This window comes from Rhinolophus sinicus, linkage group LG10, assembly GCF_036562045.2.
Source record: "Rhinolophus sinicus isolate RSC01 linkage group LG10, ASM3656204v1, whole genome shotgun sequence".
In the NCBI taxonomy this organism is placed as follows: domain Eukaryota; kingdom Metazoa; phylum Chordata; class Mammalia; order Chiroptera; family Rhinolophidae; genus Rhinolophus; species Rhinolophus sinicus.
In genome coordinates, this window is record NC_133759.1 from 6299172 (window position 1) to 6321735 (window position 22564).

General features: G+C 48.4%; 1 protein-coding gene and 1 pseudogene across 1 annotated transcript in view; one reads left to right on the top strand and one right to left on the bottom strand.

Moving 5' to 3' along the window:
* Positions 1 to 125: 125 nt before the first annotated feature.
* The window catches only part of TRAIP (TRAF interacting protein), a 28115-nt gene continuing 5676 nt past the window's right edge, over positions 126 to 22564 (top strand). Inside the window, exons 1-10 of the mRNA XM_019723823.2 lie at positions 126 to 1622; positions 10360 to 10417; positions 10932 to 11015; positions 13023 to 13062; positions 13640 to 13767; positions 14982 to 15076; positions 15585 to 15698; positions 16456 to 16543; positions 17142 to 17231; positions 17674 to 17762. Of these exons, the coding sequence (XP_019579382.1) occupies positions 1525 to 1622; positions 10360 to 10417; positions 10932 to 11015; positions 13023 to 13062; positions 13640 to 13767; positions 14982 to 15076; positions 15585 to 15698; positions 16456 to 16543; positions 17142 to 17231; positions 17674 to 17762 (884 nt within the window). The 5' untranslated portion in view covers positions 126 to 1524. The remainder of the gene's footprint in view (positions 1623 to 10359; positions 10418 to 10931; positions 11016 to 13022; positions 13063 to 13639; positions 13768 to 14981; positions 15077 to 15584; positions 15699 to 16455; positions 16544 to 17141; positions 17232 to 17673; positions 17763 to 22564) is intronic.
* On the bottom strand, positions 2480 to 3852 carry LOC109443388 (small nuclear ribonucleoprotein G; annotated as a pseudogene).

Genomic DNA, 22564 nt, shown 5'->3' on the forward strand with positions numbered 1-22564 from the left:
CTTTTCTTCCTCTGTCTTACTGGGGAGGGGCCCCTGGAAGGCAGTGGGGGAGGGGAGAGGCTGGGAGCAGGTTCACAGGTAGTGAGTGGCCTGTGCTCAGTGCCGTGTGGCTTGGGCTGAGGATGCAGGTCATCCTCACTACAGTGTGTTCCTTGGTGGTGGTGGCAGGGTCCTCTGGACTCTAGAAATCCATGTGGGTTGTGGGTCCTGTCCTGGACTTGTGCCAAGGAATAACCTCTGGGCTGCTGTCCTGACAAGTCCTATTGAACAAGGAGTCCTGGTTTTAATTAGGCATAGAACTAGAACCCACCGAAGAGCAGCCACCACAGGGAGAGACCTTGCCTATGACCAAAGTGGGCTTCCATAGATTGGGAGTGGGGCATGGTGGGCATTGCACAAAGGTTCTATGCTGCACTTTGTGATGATTCCTCCTTCCTGGGAACAATACCTGTGCTTTCCACATAGGCCCAGAGGATTCACTCTGGGTCTACTTCAGGTGGAACATATCAGATACTTTATATTATAGGGCGCTACATAAGGTTTCTTCTGGGGAGAGGGGTGTAACACTGCTAAAAATAGTTAACTGAAAACTCCTAAGAAGACTTGTTCCAGCTGGCGCGTCCAGGTAAACTCACCAGGGATGCTGCTCTTTCTCAAGGAAGACCCCAAAGATAATTTTTCTTACGTGTGAGTAGGAGAAAGAGTTTGTTAGTCATTGGCCTATGAAATATCTGGGCCTCCAAAAATTCCAACCCCACTGCAGTGCAGACGCATAACTGATCCTCCTGGGAGCTAAGAGCTAAAGTCAGGGTACTGGCCCTGCTGCCTCCAAACTTAGGGATCGTCAGTCATGCCTTACTTGGTTGGGTAAAGCCAAGGTGAGCTTTGGGTGTCCTGTGTCCATTTTTCTAGGATCACTCAAGAGCCGAGGGCTGACAGGGTGAGCATTTTTTTGGTCTGTGGGAACTGGGGGCTTCCAGCGTACGGTCCAGCACTGCCCAGGGCGCAGGGGAGCCGCTCTCCATCAGGATCATGGTCCCGTTTTCCTACCACCGTGGTCTTGATTCTCCCGAAGTACAAAGAAGGCTGCCCAGAGAGGACGGGGCTGAGGAGCCCTAGCCCGGCGTGCCTCGCACCAGCTCTGGCTTGGGACCGTAACAGCCTGTCTTGATCTAGAAGGTGTCCCAGCGGGCGGCGTAACTGCTTCAGGTCCCAATTCAACTCTGCACTGTTGCGGTACAGTTTGTCTTCCCCGGAGCCAACAGAGCGCTACCGCGGATAAGGTCAGGCCCGCGATCCGCTCTAGGATTCTCTATTGCCGCAGGGCCATTAAGCCCCGCCCCTGAGGGCTCGTCCAATCGGACCCAACCTTCAGGCTCTGCCTCCGCGTTTCGTGTAACCACTTCCGGTTCTGTTCCGGAAGTCGCGCAGTGGAGCCAAATTTGAAGCGAGCCGAGGCGGTGGGGAGCGGCTACGGTCGGTCGCGGTTTCCTTGGCTACCTGAGTCCCTTGAATCCAGTCAACATGCCTATTCGTGCGCTGTGTACCATCTGCTCCGACTTCTTCGACCATTCGCGCGACGTGGCCGCCATCCACTGCGGCCACACCTTCCACCTGCAGTGGTGAGTGACCGCTGTTTCCGGGCTGGGCGCTCGCCCCTGTACCGCTACAGGACTGTGAGGCGTCGGGCCTCTGGATGACCGGTCCCCGGAGCCCAGAACGGTGATGAGGACGGCACTAGACAGAGCCCCACGGGAGGTTCTGGACCTGGGCAGAGAGGGTCAGGGCAGACTTTCCGGCGGAGGTGACATTTGAGTTGAGTCCCGAGGGGGACAGAATTGGTTCAGTGAAAATAGAGGGCTTCATTGATTGGCTTGCAAAGAGATGTGACTTCAAAACTATTAGCCGGGGTGGAGGTGAGCTTTCACCAAATTGACGAGCCCTTTTATTTCTCCGAGGTAGAAACCTGATAGGCGTCTAGCTACCTCATTTGTTGTGATTTGCATGATGGTTTGGAATGATTCTATTCAGGGTCATCTCTTTGGTTAGACACCCCAGTGTACTCACTGATGCCATCAAACCCAAGTTAACATGGAAAGGAAAGAGGTGCTCCCCCCGTCCTGCTGACCCTATGGGATTCTTCTATTGAGTACAGCTGGTGAGAAAAGATTCCTCTAGCAGCAGTGGATAGGCTGATTCAGAGCTCCTTTGCTCCTTTAGTTGTTGGGTGAAATATACAGAACAGAAAATTTACAATTTTATCCATTTTTTTCTTTTCCTTTTTCTCATCATATGCTTTCTTATTTTAGTATAAATATATAACATAAAGTTTAGCATTGTAACCTTTTTTTTTTTTGGACTGTTACAAAGTTTGTTTAACAAAGAACTTCAATATGAAAAAGTACACAACCCATTTTAAAATAGACCCTTTGGAGAAGGGATATGTGGAAGCAATTGATTTAAAGGGCACACCCATTGTTTATACTCTTTCCAAGGCTTCTAACTTGATAGTATTTCCTTATTTTGCCACCATTTCAATATTGTTGCCCACTAGTTGCCATTATCTGTCCACATTCATCTATCACAAGATTCATAAATGGATCAAATTCTTGCAGTATTCCTTGGACGTGTTTGCCACCATTTAATTTCAGTGATAAATTTTTGTTAACTTGGGAGGGTGAGCTTTGCTACTGGTGTTTATTTGGTGAGCTCAAAGATGCCTTCCATTTTAACCGTTTTTAAGTGTACAATTCAGTGAAATTAAATGCATTAACAGTGTTGAGTAACTATCACCATTATCTATTTCCAGAAATTTTCCATCATTCCAGACAGAAACACTGTACCCATTAAACAATAGCTCTCCATTCTCCTCTCCACACAATCCCTAGAAACCTATTTTATCTTCCTTTTTTAATATATACATTTGTTTTGAGGCTTTTTCCTTAGCTTTTTAATTAATTAATTTATTAATTAATTTATTATTTTTTGGTGGGGGGAAGGGGAACAGGACTTTATTGGGGAACAGTGTGTATTTCTAGGACTTTTCCCAACTCAAGTTGTTGTCCTTTCAGTCTTAGTTGTGGAGGGCGCAGCTTCAGCTTCAGGTCCAGTTGCCGTTGTTAGTTGCAGGGGGCGCAGCCCACCATCCCTTGTGGGAGTCGAACCGGCAACCTTGTGGTTGAGAGAACACACTCCAGCCAACTGAGCCATCTGGGAGGCAGCTCAGCTCAAGGTGCCGTGTTCAACCTTAGTTGCAGGGGGCGTTGCCCACCATCCCTTGCAAGAGTCGAGGAGTCAAACTGGCAAGTCTGTGGTTGAGAGCTCAGCTCCAACCAACTGAGCCATCTGGCACTGGCCCACGTGGAAATTGAACGGGCAGCCTTCGGCGTTAGGAGCACAGAGCTCCAATCGCCTGAGCCACCGGGCCAGCCCCCTATTTTATCTTCTGTCTCCTTGAATTTTCCAATTTAGATACCTCATATGAATGGAATCATACAATATTTGTTCTTTTGAACAAATGCTTATTTCACTAAGTACAATGTTTTCAAGGTTCATCCATATGGTAGCATGTATCAGGATTTCATTCCTTTTTATGATTAAATAATATTTAATTGTATGGAAATATCATATTTTGTTTATCCCTTCCCTTCCTCTGTTAATGGACTTGGTTTGTTTCCGTGTTGTGGCTACTATGAGTAATGCTACTATGAATATTGGTGTACAAATATCTGTTTGAGTCCCTGCTTTCATTTCTTTTGGGTTATGCCCAGAGGTAGAATTGCTGGCTCATATGGTAATTCTGTTTAACTTTTTTGGAAACTGCCTTACTGTTTTCTACATTGACTGCACCATCTTACATTTCCACCAGCAATGCACAAGTGTTCCAGTTTCTCCACATCCTTGTCAACACTTGTTATTTTCTGTTTTGTTTTTGTTTTTTATAAAAGCCATCCTAACAGATGTTTTCTTTTTTAGGGTATGTATTTATAGCTATCAGTTTCCCTTTTAACACTACCTTTGCTGTATTTTATGTTTTGGTATGTTGTGTTTTCATTTTTCATTCATCTAAAGGTATTTTCTAATTTCTCTTATGATTTCTTCTTTACCTATTGGTTGTTTAAGAGTGTGTTGTTAATTTCCTCATATCTGTGAATTTTCCATTTTTCTTTTGTTACTGATTTTTAATTCATTTCATTGTGATCAGAAAAGAGAATGTCTCATGTGCACTTGAGAAAAATGTGTACTCTATTATTGGGTGGAGTATATGTCTGTTAGATCTAGTGTTGGTTTATAGTGTTGTTCAAGTCTTCTATTTCCTTATTGATCATCTGTCTGATTGTTTTATCCATTCTTGAAAGTGTGGGGTATTGAGCTTCTGGTCAAGATGGTGGAGTAGGTAACAGCTGTGCTCACCTCCTCCCAGGATACCTTCAAAATTACAACTAAATTATAGAACAACCATAATTGAGAATCACCTGAAGTCTAGCTGAACAGAAGCCCTATAGCTAAGGATATATAGTAGCCACATGGAGACTGGTAGGGGCAGAGATGTGGAATGTGCTGGTCTCATACCTACGTGTGGCAGTTAAAAATTGGGAGGGATATCTTGGCTGTGGAGGTCCCCTCAGAGGAGCAAGGGGTCCCAGCTCCACACCAGGCTCTCCAGTGCCAGGGAGAGAAGTCCCCATAACTTCTAACTGCGAAAACCAGTGGAGATGGAGGGTGGCTGGAGTCTCAGGCATTCCTCTTAAACGGCCTGTGCGCGGACTTACTCGCTGACATACTACTTACTCTGGGTTCCAGTGCTGGGGCAGTTACTCAAAAGGTGCCAGGGACATATGGAAAAGAACTGAATTGTCTGGCTTCAGAGCGAGGGTTGGAGGGGCAGCCTTCTCGCAGATGGAGATGCTGCAAGATGCCATTGCTCCTTTGTTGAGCCTTCCCCCCACCCAGTTTTCACACGCAGGTGGGCGCCATATCTGAGTCTCCATCAGCCTAGCTAACAGCATCCACCTCACCCTGGTGATTTCCCTGAAATCCTGCCCCACCCAACTTGCAGGCCCACTCAAGCCCCTTCCATTGGCTATTCCATACAAACAGTCTGTCTTGACTCATGCTGCAGACTTTCTTAAAATCTCTTAAAGGTTCTCAAACCCCAAATAAGCAGGATCTGGCCTCGACTTACCTGTATATTTCACTAAGCAGCCCCAAGCCCAGCAGTAGTGGCAGGTGGCTTCAGTTCACAGCTTAGCCTCTCTCAGGCACCTCCAAGCTCAGCACAAGTGGCAACCATCTGCAGAACACTTGTAGCTCATACCAAGTGGCCCAGGGCAGGGCACAGGCAACGGCTGACCTTGGCCTGCATCAGAATCCCTTTCAAGACATCCAGAACCAACACACCCAGTGGCCAACTTCGGACCACATCAGAGCACCATCCAACTACCACCACAAATGACACACCCACGGGGCAGACTGGGCAGGCACCAGAGTTCCACAAAAGCTAATCCTGCTCTGTAGAGTCAGCCTCTGCACAACAGCTCCTCCACTGTAGTCACAGCCAGTCCTCACAACCAATCAGCCTGAGGGTCAGCTCCTCCCATTCACATATCAACAGCAATCAAGGCTTAACTACAGCAGGAGGGCAATACACAACCCACACCTGGCGCAGCCAGCTCAAGTGTTCAGGGAGACTGCACCACTTGGCCCCATGGGACATCTACTACATAGGACCACTCTACCAAGACCAGGAGACATAGCGGCTTTATTTAATAAATAGAAATAAACACAGGGAGGCAGCCAAAATGAGGAGACAAAGAAACATGTCCCAAGTTAAGAACAGAACAAAACTCCAGAAAAAGAACTAAACAAAATGGAGACAAGCAATCTTCAGGTTCAGCGTTCAAAACACTAGTTATAAGAATGATCTCAGGGAGAACTTCGACAAAGAGATAAGAAACATAAAGATGGAGATAGAAAACATAAAAAAGAACTAGTCAGAAATGAAGAATAAAATTACTGAAATTAAGAATACATTAGAGGGAATCAACGGTAGATTAGATTAAGCAGAGGAATGAGTCAGCGATTTGGAAGAGAAGGTAGCAAAAACACAATCAGAACAGCAAAAAGAAAAAAGAATCCAAAAAAGGGTAGTTTAAGGGGTCTCTGGGGCAACACCAAGTGTACCAACATTCACATCATATGGGGCACCAGAAGGACAAGAGAGAGAGCAGGGAATTGAAAACCTGTTTGAAGAAATAATGACAGAAAACTTCCCTAACCTGGCAAAGGAAAGTGCAGAGAATCCCAAACAAGATTTACCCAAAGTGGCCCACACCAAGACATGTCATAATTTAAATGTCAAAGGTTGAAGACAAAGAGAGAATCTTAAAAGCAGCAAGAGAAAAGCAGTTAGTTACCTACAAGGGAGGTTCCATAAGACTGTCAGCTGCTTTCTCAACAGAAACTTTGCAGGCCAGAAGAGATTGGCATGAAATATTCAAAGTGATGAAAAGTAAGGACCTACAACCAAGATTACTGTACCCAACAAAGCTATCATTTAGAATCGAAGGGCAGATAAAGAACTTCCCAGATAAGACAAAGCTAAAGGAGTTAATCACCACCAAACCAGTATTACAAGGAATGTTAAGGGACTTCTTTAAGAAGAAGAAAATAAAGATTTAAAAAATGAATAATAAAGTGACAATAACTACAAATCTATCAACAATTACTTTAAATGTAAATGGATTAAATTCTCCAATCAAGAGACATAGTGTGGCTGAATGGATAAGAAAATAAGATCCTCCAAATACTGCCTACAAGAAACTCACTTCAGATCAAAAGACACAGACTGAAAGTAAAGGGACGGAAAATGATATTTCATGAAAATGGAAACAAACAGAGCTGGGATAGCGATACTTTTACCAGACAAAATAGACTAAAACAAAGGTTATAACAAGAGACAAGGAAGAATCCAATAATTCCACTTCTGGGTATTTATTGGAAGAAACCCAAAATACTAATTCAAAAAGACACATGCATCTATATGTTCGTTGTAGCATTATTTACAATAGTCAAGATATGGAAGCAACCTAAGTGTCCATCAATAGATGAATGGATAAAGAAGAAGTGGTACATATATACAATGGAATATTACTTAGTTAAAAAAGAATGAAATCTTAACTATCTGCAAAAACATGGATGGACCTAGAGGGTATGATGCTAAGTGAAATAAGTCAGACGGAGAAAGACAAATACCATATGGTTTCACTTATACATGGAATCTAAACCCCAAAATAAATGAACAAACAAAACATAAACAAATTTATAGATACAGAGAACATTTTGATGGTTACTAGATGGGAGGGAGTTGGGGGCGTAAGTGAGAAAGGAAAAGGGATTAAGAAGTACAAATTCATAGTTACAAGTTAGTCATGGGGGTGTAAAGTATAACATAGGGAGTATAGCTAATAATGTAATAACTATGTATGGTGTCAGGTGCGTACTAGATTTATCAGGGTGATCACTTCGTAAGTTGTATAAATGTCTAATCACTGTTGTACACCTGAAACAAATATAATATTGTATATCAAATGTAATTGAAAAATAAAAAAAATTTAAAAGGAAAAAGTGTAGGGTATTTGTGTCTACAACTTTTATTGTAGAACTGTCTATTCCTTCAATTCTGTCCAATTTTCTTTCATGTAGTTTTATTTGGGGTTCTGTTTTTAGGTGCATATGTATTTATAATTGTTATTCCTTTGTTTGAACCTTTTATCAATATATAAAGTCTTTCTTTGTCTCTTGTAACCTTTTTTTGACTTAAAGTCTATTTTGTCTGACAATTATGTAGGCACCTTGGCTCTCCTTTTGTTACTTTTCACTTATCCTGGTTGGGATTCATTAAGTTTCTTCAATTTGTGGAATGATTTCTTTAATAAATTTTGGAAAATTAACAGCAATTATCTCTTTATGTATTGCCTCTTTTCTAGTGTGTCTTTTCTTTCTATATTAGTTTCTCATTTCTGCTATAACAAGTTACCACCAATTCAGTGACTTAAAACAACACATATATATTATCTTATAGTTCCAGAGGTCAGAAGCCCAAAATGGGTCTTACTGGGTTAAAATCAAGGTTTGTAAGTGGATCTGTGTTTTTCTTGGCTCATGGGCCCCCTCTCTCCACCTTCAAAGCCAGCAGTGTTACATCTTCAAATATATCTGTACAACTCAGAATCTCCTGCCTCACTTACAGGGATCCTTGTGATTACATGGGGGCACACCTGGATAATCCCCCATCTGAAGACCCTTAACTTAGTCACCCCTGCAAAATCACTCTTGTCATGTAAGGTAACGTATTCACAGATTTTAGGAATTAGGATGTAGACTTCTTGGCGGCAGAGAGCATTATTCTACTTAACACTCTTTCTGAAACTCCTAATTATATGTATGCTAGACCTTCTCACAGTATCTTCTACATCGCTTATTATCTTTTTAATTCTGTGTTTCCTCTCACCTATCTTTCAGCTTACTAATTCTTCAACTATGTCTAAACTGCTACTAAACTCATCCATTGAATTTTTTATTGTGGCCATTTTTACAGTTTTAGACTTTGTTTGGTTCTTTTTAAATTTGGTTATATCACCCTTTATTTCTAATTCTCAATTTTGATTTTGATTTCTTTAGGATAATGTGTGATGGTCTGTGTCTGACAGTTCCAGTATCTGAAGTTTTTGTGGATATGTTTTGGTTTGCACTATAATGCTTTTTTGTGTGACTATTTACCTTTTTAAAAAAACAAAACATTTTATTGAAATATAACATATTACATAAAAATATGCATATACAAGCGAGGTTGGACAAGTTTGCAAACTTGTTGCAACGATGTTGCTAATGTTTTTTGATATCAGAGGGATTATTCATTATGAATTTGTACCAATTGGACAAACAGTTAACCAAGTTTGCTATTTGGAAGTGCTGAAAAGTCTGTGTGAAAAAGTTAGATGACCTGAACTTTTCACCAAGAGCCACGAATTGACAATGCACCAGCTCACACAGCACTGTCTGTGAGGGAGTTTTTAGCCAGTAAACAAATAACTGCATTGGAAAACCCTCCCTACTCACCTTATCTGGCCCCCAATGACTTCTTTCTTTACCCGAAGATAAGGGAAATATTGAAAGGAAGACATTTTGATGATATTCAGGACATCGAGAGTAATACGACAACAGCTCTGAAGGCCATTCCAGAAAAAGAGTTCCAAAATTGCTTTGAAGGGTAGACTAGGCGTTCATGTTGGTGCATAGCTTTCCAAGGGGAGGACTTCGAAGGTGACCGTAGTGATATTCAGCAATGAGGTAGGTAGCACTTTTTCTAGGATGAGTTCGTGAACTTAATTGTCTGAACTCGTAGTAAGTGTATGGCTTACACAATTTTCACAAACTGAAGTAGACAAGAAACAAGACATCAGCACTCCGGAAACCTCCTCATACTCTCTTCCAATTACTTCCACCAGCTGCCTCTCCCCCACACATAAGTCTCCCCGTTATGTGTGGGGGAGAGGCAGCTGTCTTGATTTCCAGCAGCATAGATAAGTTTTGCCTACTTTTTTGCTTTATGTAAATGGAGTCATCTACAATATACCTTTTTTTGTATCTGGCTTCTTTTCCTTCATGTTATGTTTATGTGATTCATTCATAATATTGCTCTTCGTTGTAAACTGCTTCATTCTCATTGCTGTGTAGTATTCCATTATTCATGGTTAGCTTTGATTATATGTATTTGAAAAATTATTTGTAGAACAAAATTGAGGCCTAGGATGATGGTATCATCTTCCGGAAAGGACTGTTTCTCCCTTGTCCCTGGGGGTGGGAGAGTCTACTAGTAGGAAACTACTTTAAATAAAGTTTAAGGCTTGAGGTTTTGTTGGACCACCCAGATAGATGATGCAAAGCTGGGCTGTGTTTTGCTTTTACCACTATTGCTTTTACTTCTAGTTTACCCTTGCTTTGAAAATATAGCCTTTTGGAGTCCCAACTTAAAGTAGGGACTTAGAATCTCCATCTCTGACGGACCTGGGCTTTGACTGTTGTCCTCTTGTCAAAGACTAGAAGGTCACAAAGGAGCAGCTCGGGGGTAGAAAGGGCCAAGCCAACAGGACCAAAAAAAAGGGCCAAGTGGTCGGAGCGCTTGTACCAGTCACGCCAAGTGTGCTGTCACTACCTGTGGCGCCACCCTCCTGTGTGGGCAGGCGGTGGCTTGAAGAGAAGCAGAACAGACCCTGTTGTGGTCAGGGTGGCTACCTGGTCTGGATGTCTCCAACCAAGCCAGGGCTCACCAGTCTGTTTTTCTACTTTTCATTCCAGCCTAATCCAATGGTTCGATACAGCACCAAGTCGGACCTGCCCACAGTGCCGCATCCAGGTGAGTGTGGTGGGGTGAGCACATCTTAGCTGAAGACATCTGCTTGCCAGGGAGCAGGATTGAGGAAAGATCTAGGAAACTGAGCCGTGCCTTGGATCCTTTGGGGTCCCCTCACGGTTTGAGGTGGGTTGAATCTCTCTTGTGCTTTAAAGTGGCTCGGAAGGCCTGTTTATGCCCACGGGTAGCTGTCAGGCACACTCGTTGCCTGGGTCAGTCTTCACCTGGGTGGACTTGACCCCCTTTTCTGCCATTCCCCATTTCCTCAATGCCCAGCACCTAGACTGGGGTGTCTTTTGAGTGGTCACCACATGGGTCTACAGTGACATGATATCAGTAGCCACCAAACCAGTGGCACCAGCTTGGGGCACCAGCTACAGGGCTGCAGAGGTTGTCTGACTCCAAGGGATGTAATGAGACAGGTCAGGCCTGAGAACAGGCCTGGCTGCACATCCCCCCCGTCCTCCCTGCCCGTGACCAACTATGCAGTCATACTCTTCCTTGTTCTCCCCTCTAGGTTGGCAGAAGAACCATTATCAATAAGCTCTTCTTTGACCTTGCCCAAGAGGAGGAGGGTGTCCTAGATGCAGAATTCTTAAAGGTACCTAGAATTGATCTTATCCTGCTGAACCCCAAGCCCTCTGAGAATTCTTTCTGCCTCCACCCAGGGGGGATGCCTAGAGTATGGAGGTGGAGTTCTGGAGGGGACACTTGGTAGAGATGTCAAGGCAGAGGGAAGGAGAACAGAGCACAAGTGATGGTAAGACACAGTCATTGGAAAAATACACTGGGAGCCCTCCCCTCGGGATTCCAGACTACTTCTGATGCAAGGTCCCCTCGCCTTGCAAAGGATCTATAACCATCCTTCCCAGCCCACTTTGCTGCTTGGACAGTGAGAGACAGATTAGAAAACTCTTCTGGTCCTCATCTAGGGAAGAGGTGTGGACCCCAGTGTTCAGAGAGGTGTGGACCCCACTGTTCCGAGACCTGGCTGTGGCTCCAAACTGCCTGGGGAGCTTGGTGTGTACCAGGTGCCCATGTCTTTCCCAGACCAGGAATAGAGGGCAGAGCCCCCGGAATAAAGAGCGTGCTGCCAGGACATAACCCACACTGCAGGGGAGGATAGCTGATTTCCTCCTGCACTTCTGCTTTTCCTCCCAACCTAAGATTTAGCTTTCTTTGTGTACAAGAGGGCTGGATTGGCAGAAACCTCTGGGGACGTGCGTGGGGTTGGGGTTCTCATGTGAACCTGGACTCTGAGAGTTAATTTGCTGGGCATCTGTCAGATCAGGGTTTATTTGGCTCTGGCTCCAGGGTGCCATGATGTCCTTGGAACCTCACTGCTTCAAAAACATGGAGCTTTTGTGCTTAAAGCCAGCATGTTCATCGTCATGGTAACTGCTCCCAGTTTTAAGCTGTGTCCTCCCCGTGATAAACGCAGCAAAGGCAGCTTCATTTCTTTCTGGCTTGCAAAGCCAGATCCAGGAGAAAGGGAGGCAGCATCTTGAGTAGTTTGGAGCAAGGGCTTGGGAGGTACTCTGCTTGGGTGTGGTGGAAGCAGACGAGGGGTAGCTTTGGGCTACTTTCTCTTCCAGGCAGCCCAGCCTGCCCTTCTCTACCCGCCACTTCCATCCCCAGAAGTTCAGTCTACAATGACCAGCCCAGCCACCAAAAGCACCTGCCCCCGGAATCCTGGGTGGGGAGTTTGACCGTAGGGGGGCTTATCCACCCCCGGGGGCTGGACCTTAGTATTGGTCACATAGGGGATTCTGACCTTGTGTTGACCTGGGAAGGGTGAGCTGGAGGAGGATTTGCCTGGATTCCATTCAGCTACCACCATGGAACCTTGGCCGAGCCATCCAGTTCTGTAGAGACTGGTTTTCCTGCTCATGGAGTAGGCACCTCTCTTGCCCACAGGGATGTTGAAAGCTCTGGACTCCTGAATGGGTGCTGGACTCACTTCTGCCCCAGCCTCTCAGTGGTTCTGCGGCAGTGACTTTGGAATGTATACACGGGATTTGAGAAGCTCCTTTGATCCTCACAGCAGCCTGGTTAGAGCCTAGCACATGTGAGGTTTCATTCAGGGGCTCAAAGTTGTCCTGGCTCACCTGCCCTATTGGACTGTGGGGCTGGAAGATTCGTGGTACACAGAGCCAGCCTACAGCTTTGAAGAGGGGTAGACTATGAAGCAGGCAGCACCTAGGGTGGAGGGAAGGAGTGGTGGCCCAAGGTCCTTGGCCATCCCAACTCTGTGTCCCCAATGAGTGCTGCTGATGCCCAGGGAGGGTCAGGACCAGCACAGGGCCAAGGAAACCTCTGCTGTAAGACTGATCACACAGACCCAGCTTCACCTCTCTTGCCTCTTTCTTTCCCTGTCCCGGGGTCTTGTACCATAGATTATTTTCTTCCATCTTACCAACTTTGTAAAAAGGCACACAGAGGTAAAGCAAGGCTTAGCTCTCCATTGTTGGCTTCACGTGGCCTTGACGTAGAGCAGGGTCTGTGCCTCTCTGGACCTACAGGCCTCATTGCCCTCCTGGGGCTCCCACAGCCTTATGGGAGGCCGAGTGCAGGCTACCTGCTGCTAATTATGGATATTGCCTTGCAGAATGAACTGGATAATATCAGAGCCCAGCTTTCCCAGAAAGGTGAGTTAGCAAGAGACAAGGGGCTTTGGGTGCTGGTGGGAGAGGTCCTGGAAGGAAGGCCTCAAAGCAGGGCTCTCCCTGCTTTGTATGTCCAAGAGTCTTGCCAGCTCTTGTGATTGGCAGGAAAGGGAGGTGACTGAAGGTCACCTGAAGCTCACCTAGACCAGGTGAGCCTCTTCTCTTTGTTTGAGGCTTCTTGCCCAGGACCTAGGCTGGGAGGGGGCTACCTGATGTGACAGAGTATTTCTAGGAAAGGGTTTGGCCACCCAGTTTGGCAGGAATCTGTATGAGTTCTGGGATGATGAATTAACTAGACGCTGGGAATGGGGAGCAGGGAAACCTTTACTCAAGTGGTCCCAAGGAGCAGAAAGAGGGTCTTACCCCCTGCAAGAAGAAACTCTGGCTTGGCATGCCTGGTTTGGTGCACGCCAGAGAGAGAAGCCAGCCACCCAGCTGTGTGGCCTGGGACTTGTTCCTCACCTGGCACTGGGGTCAGGTGCTTGAGCCCCAAAGCCCAGGTTCTCATGCTGATAGGTGGTTGGGCCTCTCCCCCCTCCAACCTCCATCCCTGCTCCAGAGAGGGAGAAACAGGACAGCCAGGTCATCATCGACCGTCTGCGGCACACGCTGGAAGAGCGCAACGCCACTGTGGAGTCTCTGCAGAAGGCCCTGGACAAGGCCGAAATGCTGTGCTCCACCCTCAAGGTGGGTCCTCGGCTCCTGTGGGCACAAGTTGATGGGGAGATACAGCCCTAGTTCTGGGCTCACCACTCTGGGCTTAACTTCTGCTTTGGTCAGTAGCTTGGTTTGCACAACTGTAAGATAGAAGCAAACGCCTTCTTCCTCAGGCCTTCAATAATGTACCCATCCAGCCCAGAAGAGAAGCCATATTGGCCGCACTTACAGAGTTTTGTACTAGGTAGTTTGAAGAGGTGAGGCCTTTCCAGTACTTTATGGAGGGGCTGCTCAGCCAAGACCTCAGTGAGGTTGGGCCATGTTTCCAAAAGTGGTTTGTACTCTACTGACAAAGGCAGCCTGAAGAAACTTCCATTCGCACTCTAGTCCTTGGCTGGGCTGCTCTTTGGAGCCAGATCAAACAGCATCCCAGGGAGGAGCAGAGGGCTTTGAAGTTGGCTGTGCTGAGCTGACCGGGCAGATCAAAGCCCGCAGAGCAAGCCATTCGAGACCCAGATGAATTTTGTATCAGCCTGGGTTGGTGAGCTTCTTGCTCTCCCAGGGGCATGAGGCGATTGATCTAAGCCCACAATTGATATTCTGGCCTTGTAGGAAGGAGCAGTCCTTGCTGGATGCCATTTGAAAGGGAAAAAGAGCCATCCTTGTGAACGGACAGGGCCCCAGGGTGTCCGTTGTCTCTTCTTGCTTGGTGGCTGGTCTGGATCACGTGGCCTGGCCAGTGGAAGGGAAGGAGCAAACCAGCACCTGGCTACAGAGCAGGAGTCTCGGATGGCATTCGGAGGTCACAGATGGAGTGGTCTTGTACTGAGGGCAGCCTGGCCAGCTGCCTGTGACTCAGCTCTGCTTTCCTGGCAACTATCCATGGGTCTAGGTGCCAGATAGTGAGTGAGGCCTGGACTTGTGCTTTGGGCTTCTTCAGCTTCCTGCACAATGTGCACCGTGAGGCCCAGGCCACAGGACCTTGGCAGCGCTCGGGGCCTGTGGATGCTGGCAGTGGGCTGAGCCATATCTCAGAAGGTGAGGAAGCCGTAGCCTAGGGCTTCTTAGCAGAAAAAACAAGCTAGAGTGGGGCCCAGGAGCCTTACCTCCTGGGGGTTGGGGACACATGGTTATCAGCATTTTCAAAAGCGAAATGTTCTAGGGTAGAGTTTTCCCAATGACTTTAGTCATGGCCCCTAGCATCCTCCAAGCAACAGGTGTGTGTGGGTGTGTTTGCTCTTCAGAAGCAAATGAAGTTCTTGGAGCAGCAGCAGGATGAGACCAAACAAGCACGGGAGGAGGCCCGCCGACTTAGGAACAAGATGCAGACCATGGAGCGGTAAGCTTGGAGCTGCAACCTGTTGTGTGCCCCTGCTGCCAGGGCCCCCAGGTGGCATAGCTCTCCGGACTGCAGCAGGGATTGGGTCACCTCTGTGGCTCAGATCTCCACAGGCCATGGGGTGTGGCTCAGGCCAGCGGGGCCAGGTGGTGTAGAGGTCTCCGTGCTCAGCCTCTATGGGCTCCTCTACTTTCCTTGGATGCTCTTGCCACACTCTTCTCTGTCCGTCTTTCCTGTGGGAAGATGGCCTGGCAGGTCTTTTGCTCCAAGGACCTCCGGGGATCCCTGACCTTGAGGACCTCTGTCAGCACCCCTTCTTCCCCAGCAGCATCCCTGCAGCTGTGCTCAGCTCTGCTGTGGAGCCTTTCTTTGGGCAGATCCACCTGCAAAAGCATCCTAGCAGCCCAGGCTGTCACCATAGCAACAGCAGCAAAGGGAAGCAGAGCTGCACTGGGTACCTACCCATCAGCCTCCAGATTTTAAATGCCGTGGGCTGGGTGTTTTTCAGGATTGATCTCCTACTCCAGAGCCAGCGGCCCGAGGTGGAGGACATGATCCGAGAGATGGGTATGGGACAGTCAGCGGTGGAGCAGCTGGCTGTGTATTGCGTGTCTCTCAAGAAGTATGTACTCTGGCCCCTTTGTCCAAGCCCACGAGCTAAGCCATGGCACCCCAGCCATGCCTCTCCATCCACTGCCCTTCTCTTGCAAGGCAGAGCAAGTGAAGTTATAGGGGCAGGCTCTAGCGCCATGCTGGCTCAGTTTGAACTCTGACCCCACCTCTCACTGTGTAGCAGGCGCCAGTTTCTTAGCCTCTCTGACCTCAACTTCCTGAATGGAGATAGTAATAACGTGCCCCATAGGGTTACTGAGAGAACCGAGTGTGAATTAAAAGCGTCATTTCGAAGGAGGTTGGCACAGCTCTGTGAGCCATAAGCCCCATCACGATCTCTGGAGCCTGTTTCCCATCAGTGCTATTACCGACCCTACCTGTCTTGCATCAGAAACTTTGCTCAGATTCTCCATTACTGTGAGTATGAGGTTGGGGAAAGGACCACTTGGCTGACAGGCATGGAGGATCCCAGACGCCTCCGATGGGGGCCAGGTGGTGGAGGGGTCCTTCTAAGTGAGGCCCTCGTGAGGCTAGGGCTTCTCGCACACCCTCTCAAATCACCAGTGCCTGCAGGACAGGCAGGGAACAGAGTCACCAGCTCTCCTTGCATTGGGTGCGGGACTCTCCACAGTGCACTCCTGTTGGGCTCAGGGTCAGAGTAGGAATGAGAACCTTCGAGGGGTTTGGGCTGGGCTTTGTTGGTGTCATGGCTCAGTGTGACCACAGGGTGTCCCATTCTGACATCTCTTTCCATGGCCCCTCTGTAGAGAGTATGAGAATCTGAAAGGGGCACGGAAGGCCTCAGGGGAGCTCGCTGAGAAGCTGAAGAAGGACTTGTTTTCTTCCAGAAGCAAGGTAACTTAACGGGGAACAGAGGGCGATGGGCGATGTGCCTGTCCTTTCTTCACGCTCATTCACGTCTCCTGAGCAAGGCCATGGGGCCTGAGGTGCAGCTGATTGCATGGGGCTGCTGGCCGACTCCCGGAGCCGAGTTACTGGGCATGGGCTCTGGCTGTTGGCTTGTCCACTTAGGGAGGTGGGTCATGGAGGTCCTCCCCCCACAGCTGCACACGGAGGTCCCCTCTGCCCTTCCTGGCTCCTGGACACCTCTCAGCTGGATGGGGGCACGGTTCCCACATGTGGCAGCTTCAGGTCTGTTTTTGTACCAGGCCCAGAGCAGGAAGGCTCTTGGAACCTGACTCAGTCAGCACGACTGCCTTTCTTTCTGGGCCTGGTGCCTCCATGGGCTGCAGGGTGTAGGACGCAGCCCTCGCTCCTGGGCAGCTCCAGATTGCCGGAGGAAAGCCCCGCCCCGTAGAGCGAGGGTCCCCACTGGGTTCCCACACTCTCCTGGACCCTGGGCTACCATGCACATGCACTGGGTAGCCGCAAGCGGGGGCAGGGCACATGCTCACCCCTTGGCTCCTCCTTTACTCCCTATACTTCCTTGTAGTTGCAGACAGTCCACTCAGAACTGGAGCAGGCCAAGTTGGAGCTGAAGTCGGCCCAGAAGGACTTACAGAGTGCTGACAAGGAAATTGCGGTGAGGGTCATCCCTGGGCAGATGGGAATGAGGGTGGTTTGGATGCACTCCAGTAGCAGAGCTGGGCTCGCTCTGCCTAGGAACCTGCGCACCAGTCAGTGGTGGTGGTTCTGGGCTCCCGGCATCCATCTGGGTCAGGCTGGCTCAGGATATGCACCTTGGCCCTGGGCTGGAGCCTGGGCCTCCTCAGCCGAGGGCAGACAGCACCACGAATCTTTCCCTCTAGCCTGTCCCGTAGCTGCTTCTCCAAGGTCACCAGAGGAGAGGCTTTGCCAGGGAGGGGTTTTGTGGCCGAGTGGGCCTAGCCTCCTGAGCCTGATGGTGGGGTCTCAGGCCTTGCTCTGGACTCAGGGGGCTTGCCCTTCATGCATGTTGCTCACGTCTTTGTCAGTTTCTCTTGATGCTTCAGCCTTTTGTTCACACCTGTCTCTTCTTCCCCAAGAGCCTGAAGAAAAAGCTAACGATGCTACAGGAAACCCTGAACCTGCCACCAGTGGACAGTGAGACTGTCAACCGCCTGGTTTTAGAGAGGTTTGTTGGCCCTCGGGGGTGGTGCAGGGACCACAAGCTCCCTGGTAAGGGTCTTCACTCCTGGTTTTGGTGGGGTGGGTGGTCCATGTGGGCGTGAGGGCTGTGGGTCTCCTGCCCTGGGAGACAGCCCAGATTTAGGGGGAAAGCAGCTTTCAGGCCAGTTCTGGGCTCTGACAAGGAGAGGCCATGGTAGGCCAGAGAGGACCTAGGGATGGTTAGCGACAGGGCAGCAGCACCAACTGTCATGGGGCAGCCTGTTTATGGAGCAGCTCACCAAATGCAGCCACCCGCGTGCTGAAACAAACAAAACCGCCCAGAGAATTCCCCTCTAATCTCTGGAATGTGTGCATGAAAGTTGCCAGCAGAGGGAGCCAAGAGGCAGAGCTGCCCCACTGAGGGCCCAGACAGGAAACTCAGCAACCCAGTGACCCTGCTGGTGCAAGCTCCACACTGCTCCCTCTACTTCCCATTCCGGGGGCCTCGGGGTGTTTCCACACACTGTCCTCTGTGTCTGGCATCCACAGTGAGGGAAGCACAAGCACACCACTTACCCTAGGTGCCCAGGGTCTTTGCATACCAGTTTTTGCTTACTTCCTTTACCACTCCAAGATGCTGTGAGGCCCGGACTCCTATAACAGGTCCTTACTGAATGTCGGGCTCTCCCTGTCCTCTTGGACCTTGTGTTCCAGTGGGAGAGACAAGTTGGAGGGTTGGGCGGCCAAGCTCTGAACCACATCGTGGAATTTGGTCTGTAGCTCCCAGGTGGGGATGAGCCCACTTCACTCTGAGTAAGCCTCGTGCCAGGGCCTGCAGCCCACCTTGGTACAGGGAGGGCTGCTCTGGTCTCCCTGATCTGTCAAGCCAGCAGGAGACCACATCTGACAAGCCTACATCTATACAAAGCGAGTCTGAGCTTCCCACCAAGCTGCATGCAGGACGACTTCATTCCCTTTTATCTCCAGTATTTTTCTGGGCATGAAAGTTAGGTGGGGGTTTGTTACTTTTAGTATTGGCCCTCCTTTTAACTAGGCACAGTCTTTTCGAAATTCAAGGTCCTCTCCTAGGGCCTTGATCTCTCAAAAATAGTTGTTGAATCCTTGGTAGCAGTTTTGCCCGTCTTCTTTTGCTCTGATAGCAAAACCCTTAAAACTACAGGCCCCTTAAAGACCCTGCCTCCACTTTTTCCCCATGACAGCTGACAGGTTGCTGTGCCCACACTTTTGGAAAAAGTCTTAAGCTTTCCTGACATATCACAATGTATAGGCACATTCCTTCAACCAACATTCAGGTCTGAAGGAAGAGCAGTCCACACAGAGAATGGCTAGTGCAAAGGCCCTGAGGCCTGACTAAGCTGGGTGTGCTTGGGGGAGAGGGGCAGGTGGCAGGTGGGCCACATCTCTCCAGGGCTTCACCGGCCAGCCTTGGAGCGTGGATTTTAGCCTCGGAGTAATGGAGGCTGTTGGGGATACTTGAGGAAGATTGCTGTGGTGGGACTGTGTGTACATCTGATTTTCATCCCATCCCCACTGGTGGTTCCTGAACCTGCACTCTAGCCCAGGGGGTACCAGGTCACTAGCTTGATGAGTACCCTCTTAGATCTCTGCTTCATTCCAGAAGAAGATCCCAGGTGACAGACACAGCAGTTTGAGGGTCATTTGGGATTTCATTTTAGGTGTTTCTTGATAATTTGGTACCATCTATAACTTTGAAAATATGACCCTTTGAAGGCCTTTTCAGATTAGTCCACAGAGATCCATGCGATCCCGCCTGCCACCAGTATGTGTGGAGCACACAGCCACGTTCACCCAGGCATCCCCCTCTCAGTGGACATTCAGGGCACTTCCAGTTTTCCAAGCGGTCAGAAAGCACTGTAGGAAGCATCCTAGGTGGCAGGGGACAGGTGAGCAGGCAAGGCAGTCGTCCTGGGACTTCCCAGCTCTCCTGGTGGGAGCCACTGTTTCTTGTATCTCATCTCGCTCTTTCTTGATTTACTTGCTTGCTTTGCTGAAGTTCAGGAAGTTAGTCTCCCTCAGACCCTGAAGACCCTGCTGTCCCGTTGTCTAACATCTAATCTTGCTGCTGAGAAATTGATGCCCACCGGCTTCTTGACCCATTTGTATCACAGGTGAACGTATTTTTCCTCTCGCGAGAGTCTTAGGCTGCTTTCTCTGCCCTTGGGCTTCTGTGACTTCCCGTCATGTGTCTTTCCCACTCACCCTTGTGGCCCTGGGCATGTCCTTGTGGACACGCGAGTCTCCAGCTCTGGGGACTTTCTTGTGCTGTTCTTTCGAGAATCGGCTCACTCCAGTTTCTCTGGCTTCCGTTTCTGCAGCATCTGCAAGTCTAGTGTCTCACCTCTGGGGTTGGGCCTTTGTGGTGGTGTCTTTGTGCTCTACGTTCTGGGAGATTTTCTTAAATTTTCATTTGAATTTCTTAATTTTCATAATTTTTAACTTCATCAATCTATTTTTTATTGTGGTAAAATATATGTGCCATAAAATTCCACATTCTAACTGTTTTTAAGTGTATAGTTCTATGACATTAGTACATTCATATTGTTGTGCAACCATCACAACCATCCATCTAGAGTACTTCTTATCTCCCCCAACTGAAACTCTACCCATTAAATACTAACTCTCACTGCCCCCCACTCCTATTCCTGGCAACCCCTATTCTACTTTTTTTTTTTTTTATCTTCAATGTTCTTAGCACAAGAAAAAAAACTGTAACTATGTATTGTGATAGATGTTAACTAAACGTACTGTGGTGATCATTTCGTAATACATACATATATCAAATCATTATGTAGTACCTGGAACTTATACAAGGTTCTAGGTCAATTATATCTCAATTGAAAAGAGAGAGAGGACAATTAAATGTCAGGTGGTATCCTAGATAGGGTTCACTTTTTACCACTTGATGTCTTTTCGGCCTCCCCATCTAGCATTGCACAGTCCAATGCAGTATCTACTGGCAACGTGTGGCTGTCGGGCTCGGAAAATGTAGCCAGTCCAACTTGAGATGTGCTTGAAGAGCAGCAACAGTGGTGGTGGTGGCGGGACACACAGGTGCCAGGCAACCAGCACATGCTCGACAAGGGGCGCTGCTCTTTGGCCACCACCTTCCATCAGCCTTGGCGGGCTAAGCCCCAATTGGCCCCCTCTGTGGCCATCACCAGCCACCGTCTCTACCATGTGCTGAGCCCTTCACGGGATGCCAGCCCTCTACTTTCTATCTCTATCAATTTAACTAATCTAGCAACCTCATATAAGTGGAACCAAATAATATTTGTACTTTTGTGACTGATTTATTTCACTTAGCATATTGTCATCCATGCTGTAGCATGTGTCAGGACTTCCTTCCCTTTTAAGGCTGAATCAGTAGTCACATTTTAAATTTGCAACATTCTTTCATGCTCTCTGAGTGCATCCTTTGCCAAATATGCTATGCCTTGGTTTATGGTCTAGCATTTTTTTCTCTTGGGGTCAGTGTTTATAAGTCATGGCCTTTCTCTTGGACTTCTTTCCCATGCTTGGGGGTTCTTGGCTGCTTCTGACCCTCTGAGGAGGAGTACCAGAAAGGCTGCCTGGGAACCCAGCCTATGTGGACAGAGTTTGTGTGTGTGTGCGGGGCGGGGGTTGCAGTGAGCTGGCATCATGCTGAGTCTTACCTGAACCTGGGATGCAGAGGGCTTTATTGTAGGGTCCAGTACTGGCTGCCCTAAGTCACCCTACATGGCTTGCTTCATATCTTTGGGAAAGGCCCTTCCGTTTCTTGGCCAACGGTAGCAGCCTGGCTGCCTGGGGTTCTGCTAGTGCAGATGTAGGAAGGGGTGGAGCCAAGCTCCCACTTTCCATCAGTACCCCAGTTTTCAGGCCTGTTGAATGCTCCTGCAAATCTAGATTTTCCCATGGTCCTCCCTTACATTCATAACTTTCTCCTGTGGGTTCTGGCTATTGTAGGTCAGCTGCCCCCTGGCCATGCTCTCTCCCAGAATTTTGGGGAAATCTATGGGTACTGATGGTGGTTGCCCATTCCATTTGTTGCCATAGGATTATCCTTCACTCCTGTCATTTTAGGGAGGCCTTAGGAGGTAACTATCACCCCCAACTACAGAGGATGTGTTTGGAAGACCTCTCATGGACCCCAAAGGCCCCGACCCCCAGGTTGAAGGGAGGTGGGGAGGCCTTTGCTTAGGACAGGCCTGTCAGGTGCCATGAGTTCATGGAGGAGACACTGGCTGCCACCATGCCACACACGTGATGGGTCTGTCTAGGGCCTTTGTTCTGTTTTGGGAAGGCGGGTTCTGAGTGTCTTGCTCCACTTCCTGAGGCCTCTGGCACGAAGCCCTGCACACCGGCCATGGGTGAGTGTTCCAAAGGTGATAGTATCACCCAGGAGGGCCTCAAGCCGGTACCTGAACCAGTGAGGAAAGGCTACTGGGCCTCAGACTCTTCCTCCTCATCAGGCAGATGGAAGGTGGAAAGGAAGGAAAGACCATTGGTAGGAAGGGAAATAATTCAAGCTCATAAAAGAAGGATATACTGGAAACAGTCTGCAGGAACAAGAACTGTGTTCGTATGAGCCAGATGTGGGTGTGGGGGGCACTGAGAAATTCCCACTTCTAGAGTTTAGTGTTGTGGATGACCAGGAGGTGGCAAGTGAAAAAGACTGGCTTGGTTTGAGCGAAGGCTGGGCATGTGCCATGGGCACCACTGGGCAGGGTCTGAGGGGATGGCAGCAGGAAGCTCTGCCATGAGACACCTGGAGCACAAAATGGCTGCCCCCAGTCGGACCCTGCC